Below are 10,023 nucleotides of genomic sequence, written 5' to 3'. Positions count from 1 at the left end.
TATTTTTATATTTATATAAAATATAAGTATATATTTGTGTGGTGTTATATATTTGTTAAATATTTATAGATAAATATAATATATGTAACACATGTATATAAAACAACACACAATGGAGAAAATGGGGTGATATACATTATTTGTTATATATGGATAAACAAATATAATTTTGTTTTAATGGATGGCTTGAGCTATTAATATTAGTTTTCCTGGCATTTCCCATCTTCTCTTCTTGAAATGCAAACAGCACACAGTCAGATACTTTCATTATAAAGAAGAGCTGTTAGCTGAACAGAAACAAGAATTTCTTACATAGAAATATTTATTGAAAGTTTTTAATTATCTCATCAACAAATCATTGGGCCATCCCATTTGACGAATAAGTAGTGTTTGGAGCACTTGCTTTCAAAGAGATTGCTTTAAAGCTATCTTATCAGTACTCATTTAACGAAACTAGAAGATAACATAATAATAAATGGTGGGCTTAAAGCGGAGATGTTACACACAGGTGCCGCCTAGTGGAGACACTATGTCATACAATTGCCCCTCAGATCATTTGTAAAGAGCAATGTAATTAGTACTCAGGAAGGAGTATGTTTGGAGAAAACTGAATCTTTGAGTAATAATTAATATAGAGAAAAAGAGAAATGGAGAGAATGAATGTCATAGATGACTTCATATTCCTATCATTTTCCTAGCATATCTGTTTTCTGATGGATAAATGAACAGGTGATAATCTCTTTGTTGACTGTGACCTCTCTCACTTTTCATCTGTTTTATCATAGTAAATGAAGACCCAAAGTAACTACTTTAGAATGTTTACTTCTGGTCTCTTAGTTATTAAGTATATACCAAATATTTACTCAATACAGTAATGCATTGTTGTATGGGAGTGCGTCTGTAGGTATATGCAGGAATTTATTTCCCTGTATGAGGGTTGGAGACACATGTGTGCACAGACACACTGGATGGGACTAGGTAGGACCAGAGAAGGAGAGGATCAAAATATTAGTAAATTAAGGACACATTCAGGCACGCACACACACATACACACACACGCACACACACAAAATTACAAAGCAATAAACAGACAGCAATGAACAGATGCAAACATTATAAACTAGTATATTCATTGCTGCTGAGGGATGCATAGCAGAAGAAAAGTGAGACTTCAGCAGGGCAGGTTTCGTGTAGGAAACTCATTTGGTGGTCATGAGTTTTAATTTTCTTCCACCTTCCTCTTTGTTTCCTTACTTCAGAAAGAACCTTAAGAACAATGTTTTCAACATTGATATACTGACAGGAACAATTTAAAAGGTAGAATATATTGGGGGTTTTTTGTTGTTTTGTTTTATAAGTCAAGTGTTTAGAAATATGTTTTAGGACTATATCAGGTTTGTTTTAAATTATAAGAACAATTTGATCCCCAAAAGACAACTCATTCCAGGAGACAAAACTTAACAATGTGTATCACTTTTAACACTGTTGCTGAGTTCCCTATACAAGTTTGAAAAGACATAGAAGTGTTAGCCCTTAGATTTCATTGGCCTTGCATTAGAAAAATAAACTATATTGTCTTGTGTTCAGGTCAAGAGTATGCAGGTGTTGTTAGGTGGATCCTTTCTGAAATTCCCCTCATTTAATCTGACAGAGGATCTACTGTTTCATTTCATTATCTAGTTGGTTAATTTGTTTACCTACAAAAGAAAACCACTGTAAAAGTATATTTGTTTTATTCAAACATCATTAATGTAGTTATTAAAAATTTAATAAACTTTTTAGGTAGGAGAGTTCTCTTTTATTTCCTGGACTTTTTTAGTTGTACATGTTCCTCTCATTTTATTATTCTAACAAGGTCCATATAGAATTCTCTTGGTTTCAACTTCCCATCCTTGATGATAAGAATATTGCTTTCCTTCTAGTCTAGAGATGGCATCTTTCTTTTGTGTTTTAATTTTTTTGTAGAAATGGGGTCTTGCTATGTTGCCCAGGCTGGTCTCAAACTCCTGGCCTCAAGTGATCCTCCTACTTCAGTCTCCCAGAATGCTAGGATTTCAGATGTGAACCACTGTGCCCAGCAGGAGGCATCTTTCACAAGAAAATTTCATCTTCTGCTTTTAAAAAAACACAAGGAGGTCAGAATGATTTTCTTGCACCTTCTTTTTTTTTTTTTTTTTGAGATGGAGTCTCGCTCTCTCGCCCAGGCTGGAGTGCAGTGGTGCAATCTCAGCTCACTGCAAGCTCCGCCTCCCAGGTTCACGCCATTCTGCTGCCTCAGCCTCCCGAGTAGCTGGGACTACAGGTGCCTGCCACCACGTTTGGCTAATTTTTGTATTTTTAGTAGACGGGGTTTCACCATGTTAGCCAGGATGGTCTCGATCTCCTGACCTGTGCATTCACCCGCCTCAGCCTCCCAAAGTGCTGGGATTACAGGCGTGGTGGTCTTTTTTTTTTTTTCTTTTTTTTTTTTTAAGCGCCTTTAGCTCAGAATAATTCTTATGGCAAAGTAGCGTATTTGGGGGTGGCATATTCTGAATTTCTTCTCATGGATACCATAGAATATGAACTCTCTATATACTTTATTATGTGTGGTTGTCCCAATGGAATGGTGATAGAAAGATGCTGCAGACATAGCTAAAGGCTGTAATGTTTCTTTTATGGCAAAAGATACAGATATAGACAGTTTGTTATATAAAGCAGGATACAACACAGCATGCGTCCAAACAGAAGTCTCCCAAAGCTCCCCACAGGGATTATACCATCAGCATGGATCGAGGTATAGGGTATCAAGCCGTCCTGGCTTGCCTGGGACTGAGGAGTTTTCTGGAACAGAAAACTTTCTGTGTTAAAACCAGGTTTTTGGTTCCAGGCAAAGTCAGGCACTTGGTCACTCGATTTGAGTAGTTTACTTGGCTATACTTACAGTCTATCCGGACCTTACTTCCCACCTGATTATTGTGGAGACTCTAGCCCCACATCTATCTACTTACCAGGGGCAAGTGAAAACACCCAATACATTCCTGTTTATTATGAGACTGTATAAAGTGAAGGTCAGTTTCCCAGGTGCATTCTTCAGTAGGCCTGGGCCTCAAGCAGTCTGAGGTCCACTCCTGAATCATTTAATGGGTTTAAGAATAATGATGTGCAAAACTACAAATACTAGAAAGTATGGAATTCAGATATTGACTTTTGATTCTGCTACACCGAGGAACTGTTGTATCCCTTAGCCAGGAGGAATAAGGGCCATGCCTCTGCCTGGATTCTCTTTGTTGGGACTCCTTCTGTTCTTGCTCAGTGGTGGTCCACTCTGAGATGGTCACTTCCTTATGGGATTATTTAATATCAGTCATACAATCTGAGGCCTTCAAACTGATGTGGCTCCAAGTTTAAATTTTAAAGAGAAAGGCTTCGTCAACTGTACCCAAAGATTCTGTCTTTCCTTTAATATACTCTACTAAATCCTGGCTGTGCATTTTTCTTACAATGATATTTATCTGAATGGCGTTCTATTCTGTCTCTAATTCATCAGTATCTTGTATTTTTTGCTTGTTTTGCTCATTTTGTTTTTTATGTGCTTTGAGCTGTAGCAAGGAAAGACAGAAAAAATAATCACAGCTTTTGGCAAGGTTGAGGCAGCAGTATGCTGTGACAATATATGAGAAAACCTTAGGGAGAAATGAGAGAATTCTAAGCCGGGAAAATAGGCGAACTACCCTCCAATTGGATGTGTCTCTTCCTAGGCAGTCTTCAACTGTTGAAACAGATCAAGGGCCTGCCTGATCAACAAATCCTTATTGGCTGTATTAGTTTGCTAGTGCTGCTATACCAAAGTACCACAGATTGGGAGGTTTAAACAACCGAAATTTAATTCCTCACAATTGTGGAAGTTAGAAGGCTGAGAAAATGTGTTGGCAGGGTTGGTTTCTTCTGAGGGCCTCTCTCATTGGCTTGTAGATGGCTGAGTTTTCCCTTTGTCTTCATAGTCTGTACACTCTGTACATGTCTAAGTCCAAATTTCCTCTTCTTTAAGAACACTAGTCAGATTAGAGCCCACCCTATTGACCTCATTTTAATTTAATTACCTCTTTAAAGACCCTATCTCCAAATACAGTTACATTTTGAGGTACGCAGGGTTAGGCTGTCAACATACTAATTTTAGGGGGTAAAACTTAGCCCATAACATTCACCATCAGAGGCACATTTTAAATCTGTCATTTTTATTAGTACTAGATAATAAATGTAGCCTTTGTTGATTTGTTAAGCAGACTTTTGAAAAATCAGAAGAGTTAAAAGTATGTTACAGATTTGTTAAGTACAGATGCTCTTTGACTTATGATGGGATTACATCCTGGTAAATTCATTATATGTTGAAAATATCTAAGTAAAAAATGCATTTAATTCATCTAACCTACTGAACATCACAGTTTAGCCTACACCATCTTAAATGTGCTCAGAACACTTAGATTAGCCTACAGTCGCAAAATCATCTAACACAAAGCTTATTTTATAATAAGGTGTTGAGTAGCTCATGTAATTTATTAAATATTATACCGAATGTGAAAAACAGAATTGTTGTATGGGTACTCAAAGTACAGTTTCTACTGAATGCATATCACTTTTGTGTCATCATAAAGTGGAAAAATTGTTAAATTGAACCATCATAAGTCAGGGACTGTCTGTATGTAATTAGCCCTAATCGTTTTTTTTTTTTTTTTTTTAAAGTTTCCTCCCTAAAACTGGAAAGTTAATTCTCTGCCCACAGGCTGTATGAACACACCATTTCTTCAGTGATAACAAATATAACCTGAGTACTTCAATAATTCTGTACTCCTTGTTTGCATTCCTCGTGTACTACCAGCGCTTACAAATACTGTTTGGAAGTTAATACCTAAGATAGATAGTTTCCAAACATAGTTTTCTTCCTATTGCTCTTATATCACCCACTTCATCAACTCTTCAGTATGTCTACAATGAAATAAGTATGAATCCCATTGGCCCAGAGCTATAGAATCTTACAATAGGTATTAAATGTGATATTTACTACATTCTCAGCATTAAGTCAGACAGGAAAATCCCAGAATTCATTACATTGGGACTTAGCACATAGAGATAACTTGACTAAGTACAGTTTGAATGTTTAACAGCTCACAGAGATATTAACTGAAGGATATTGGTAATTTATTCTTAAATTAAGCAATCATTGCTTGGAAAGGTATGAAAACATGGAGGCTACCATCTGTTTTCACCTTTTTCTGTTTTTGTAAGAGATATTGGCAAACTTCTGTAATTCTTATATTTGGAATTTGATTTGTAGTTGATGTTGCCAACTGTTAGTCTTTATGCCAGCTAGCCTATACTTACAGAACAATCAGAATATGCAAACTCAGAAAACCCACAGACTGCAGCTCCAGAATATTGTTTTTCCTTTAGAACTTTCAGGGCTGAAAAATCCAGAAGTGTCTCTCAGAAAAAGATGTTTGTTTTTTGTTTGTTTGTTTTGAGATGGAGTCTCGCTCGCTCTGTTGCCTAGGCTGGAGTGCAATGGCGCAATCTTGGCTCATTGCAACCTCCGCCTCCAGGGTTCAAGTGATTCTCCTGCCTCAGCCTCCTGAGTAACTGGGATTACAGGCACCCGCCATTATGCCTGGCTAATTTTTAATTTTTAGTAGAGACAGGGTTTCACCATGTTGGCCAGGATGGTCTTGAACACCTGACTTCAGGTGATCCGCCCACCTCAGCCTCCCAAAGTGCTGGGATTACAGGTGTGAGCCACTATGCCCAGCCCAGAGAAAGGTTTTTTAAACTAATTCTTTTTTTGTTTGTTTGTTTGAAATAGGGTCCTGTTCTGTTGCCTAGGCTGGAATGATGTGGTCATAGCTCACTGAAACCTTGAACTACTGGGTTCAAGTGATCCTCCCACCTCAGCCTCCTAAGTGGGACTACAAGCATGCACCACCACTCTTGGCTAAATTTTTAAATCTTTTGTAGAGATGAGGTCTTCCTATGTTTCTCAGGCTGGCCTCAAGTTCTTGGCCTCGAGCGATCCTCCTGCCTCAGCCTTTTAAAACTAATTATTGATTCAATAGCATTCCCACAGCCAGAAAACTCATATGGCTTTGAAGTCAATTCCCAAAATCTTAATTTAAAACAGGATGATTCTTCCAAATACCAATTCTTCCAAATACCAATTTTTTTTCAGCATTAGAGGACTGAGCTACAATGCTGCCGGAAATGTCAATTATTCAATAATTCTAACTTATGAGTAATATAGAAAAATACCTACTAGTCAAGTTAAAAGCCATTAAGGATCAAACAACAGGATCTTAGGATACTAAGATTAGGATACTAATTAGGACCAGATACCCCAGATCATGGAGTTCAGTGGTTCTCAAACTTTAATGAGCATCAGAATTACCTGGGAGGCTTGTTAAACTATAGCTTGTTGGGCCCTACCCCCGGAATTTCTGATTCAGTAAATGTGGGGGGTGGGGGGGCTCAAAAATTTGCATTTCTGACAAGTTCTTAGATGATGCTGATGCTGTTGATCTAGGGATCATGCTTTGAGAACCGCTGATCTTGTTGGGTTTTCTCCTTCTAAAGTTGTTTATCAGCTAAGAGGACTGTTTATTTAATGAAGAAGATGTTCTTGGCCAATTTCTTACCTACCTCAAGAGTAGACAAGCACAATGGCTGAAGAGAACTTACTACGTGAAACACCCAGATCGTACATACCATAACTCAGTGAGGTAACTACTACTGTGATACCCATTTCACAAATGAAGGGACATGAGAACAGGGAGTTGAGCCCAGATAGGCTTCAGAGTAAGTTCTTAGCCGTTTCCACTACTCTGCTTCCCATGGTAACAGATAAGAACTTAACTGTGTGCATTGATCCATCAAGAATAATGACAGTGATCCTAGGTACAGTGGCTCATGCCTGTAATTGCAGTACTTTGGGAGGCTGAAGCAGGAAAATCACCTGAGCCCAGGAGTTTGAGACCAGTTTGGGCAACATAGTGAGACCCTATCTTTACACATACAGTTGTTTTTTGTTTTTTTTTTTTTAATTAGCCAGGTGTGGTGGCTCGCGCCTGTAGTTCCAGCAACTCAGGAGGCTGAGGTAGGAGGATCACTTGATTCTTGTGGTCAAGGCTGCAGTGAGCCATGATTGTGCCACTGTACCACCGCGCTCCAGCTTGGGCAACAGAATGAGACCCTATCTCTAAAGAAATAAAACAAAATTATATGTCAATGAAATATGCCAAAAACATGTTCCATTTTAAACAAATTACTAAAGTGGAACATGATTTTTACAAACCATGTTAAATGCATGCTAATTACAAGAACCAGAAACCAACCTGAGCTGTACAGCTGAATATAAAATGTGCACAATCCAAGGGCTTCAGGAAGAGACTAGAACAAGGACTTGGAAAGTGTTAAGACTGCTTCTCTCTGCTTTCCATTTCATCTGTTTCTCTCCATAACAGACTTTCCAGGCAGTCTCAGTTCACATGGAGGAATCTGGCCACCCCAAAACTCTTAAATTTACATTTGAAGGGTGGCAAAATATGCTACCCCAAAACATTCCACTCTGGCATAAGGATTACTTTCAGCTAAAGGCACTTGAAAAATAGATACAAGAAGGGCATTCTCATCTCCTTTTTTCTTCCTGAAAATAGGAAGTTAAAATCTCCCATGTGAAAGATGTCCTCCCTGTATTAGGAGAAAGGAAACATTATTCAATCGGGAGTCTTACCTGAGAGAATTCTGTACAAACAGACCTTGTTAAAATAATTATTATCTTCCTTTTAGCTTCCCAACATAATTTAGTTACTTTTCCACAATTGCATCTCTTTGTTCAACCCAATATATTAATAAAAGCATATAGTTTTTGCCATTTCTTTGGGTCTTCATTTCTTTATGACAGCTCCTATGTCACATAAAATTTATATTAAATCTTTATGCATTTCTCCTACTAACCTATCTTTGTCAATTTAATTCTCAGGCCCAGCCAAAGACCCTAAGAGAGTAGATGTAAAGTTTTGCCTCGACTACACATTCACAAATTCAGGCCCACTCAGATTAACTGGCTGTTACTCAGTTGTAATCCCCAGTTCCTGGTGGAGAGAATCTGAATGGCCTTAAGTGTTTCCCCTGGTTCAATCATTTATGGCTATGGAAGTGGGGTCATGCAGTATAACTTTGGCTACTGCTGTGCATGAGGCAGGGGAGGAAATCATCAGCTGTGAACTGAGCTCACACTTGAAAAGGAGTGCTCTCAGAAACTCTTGCAGTGCTTGATCACTTCTCTCTATCACAGGATACTTTCTACCTCTTATAGTAAAGTGTAGACCAAGAATGTAATTCGTTCCTGACCTATCAAATTGGCAAAAACTGCCAATACACACTGATAGTGAGGCTGAGAAGAAATAGTCACTCATGTATTAGTGATAGGAGTGCAAAAGTGTGCAAGCCCCATGTCAAACCTACAAAATATTCAGGTGCATTAATCCTCTAAGCTAGAAATTCCACTTCTGGGAATCTACTCAACAGGGATCAAGAGAAATGGCCGAAGAGTATAGATGTTTTCAGTCCCTATACTTTTAAAAGAAGATCATAGACAAAGGATATCTTATTGCAATATCAAAAAACAAAAAGCCACCCATGATTCTTGTCCCTTACACGCCAGTGATTAAATGCAGCCAGTCTTGCAATACATGTGCTTTTATATACCATATATATATACCATAGAAAAAATGCATTCAATTTTTAGAATTTTTAATTTGCAGGTAGCATTTTACAGGCAACTACTGCTATTTCATACTGTGAGGAAAGTCTGCCCTATATAATGTTGATGTGATGTAGAGGGAAATAGCTCCAAAAATATCTAGTCCCACTGATGTGTGGTACTGGGGACTGCATTAGTTACCTCTCTCTGCATCACAGCTTTTAGAGCAGCTAACATGAAAATGCTTTGTCTAAATGATAAGCAAATCATATGGAAACATTTTACAGCCAATATATTTCATGCACATTGGTTGAATCCTGGGGAAAATCCAAGTAGAGCATGGTTTTAAGTCAATCGTTTATCCTCTTTTTTTTCCCTGTAGTACATCTCTTCACATATTAAAGACTTGAAGAGTGAAATGTTTGAGGAACTCCTTAAGCACCTTTGCCATTCTGCAGATGAATTCCGGGAGGTCATAAAAGCTGACATGCGGAGGCAGATGTTCGCTGAACTCTTCCTACATTGTGACCATGGGAAGGTGGGTTAAGACATTTAAAGAATTGCTTCTTGGCCAGACACTGTGGCTCACGCCTGTAATCCCAGCACTTTAGGAGGCTGAGGCTGGTGCATTGCTTGAGCCCAGGAGTTTGAGACCAGTCTGGACAACATGGTGAAACCCCATCTCTACAAAATAGATACAAACTTTACTGAAATATATTTGTTTATGAGCCTTATATTTATTTGTTTGTATCTCCATGTCCAGAAAGGATTTAAGTAAACTCACAAGAATAGAGAAGATGCAACAACAAAATGTAAACTAAAAGTAGGATGAAAGAAGAAAAAAATAAGAGAGGGGATAGTAAATGAAGCTGGGAACAAAGCCCCAAATAATGACCTAAATAGTTGTCGTGGGTTGTTTACAAGTTTGGATCTAAGATTCCTAGCAGTGAATGTGAAAAGGAAAACATGACCAAACACACTATTGACAATGTTTATAAGATAATTACTGACCGGGCGCAGTGGCTCACGCCTGTAATCCCAGCACTTTGGGAGGCCGAGGCAGGCAGATCACAAGGTCAGGAGATCGAGACCATCCTAGCTAACACGGTGAAAGCCCGTCTCTACTAAAAGTACAAAAAATTAGCCAGGCATGGTGGCGGGTGCCTGTGGTCCCAGCTACTCGGGAGGCTGAGACAGGAGAATGGCGTGAACCCGGGAGGTGGAACTTGCAGTGAGCCGAGATCACGCCACTGCGCTCCAGCCTGGGCAACAGAGCGAAACTCCATCTCAAAAAA

At 38.6% G+C, this 10,023-nt stretch overlaps 1 protein-coding gene across 6 annotated transcripts in view; it reads left to right on the top strand.

The window, feature by feature from the left end:
* The window catches only part of EFCAB5 (EF-hand calcium binding domain 5), a 149,649-nt gene that overhangs the window by 48,835 nt on the left and 90,791 nt on the right, over positions 1-10,023 (top strand). For all 6 annotated transcript variants that reach the window (XM_017855089.1, XM_017855088.1, XM_017855084.1 and 3 more), the window contains exon 5: positions 9,111-9,266. In XM_017855089.1, coding sequence (XP_017710578.1) covers positions 9,111-9,266 — 156 coding nt within the window. The remainder of the gene's footprint in view (positions 1-9,110; positions 9,267-10,023) is intronic.

This window comes from Rhinopithecus bieti, unplaced genomic scaffold, assembly GCF_001698545.2.
Source record: "Rhinopithecus bieti isolate Rb0 unplaced genomic scaffold, ASM169854v2 scaffold_38691, whole genome shotgun sequence".
In the NCBI taxonomy this organism is placed as follows: domain Eukaryota; kingdom Metazoa; phylum Chordata; class Mammalia; order Primates; family Cercopithecidae; genus Rhinopithecus; species Rhinopithecus bieti.
This window is presented reverse-complemented; position numbering and strand designations above follow the sequence as displayed.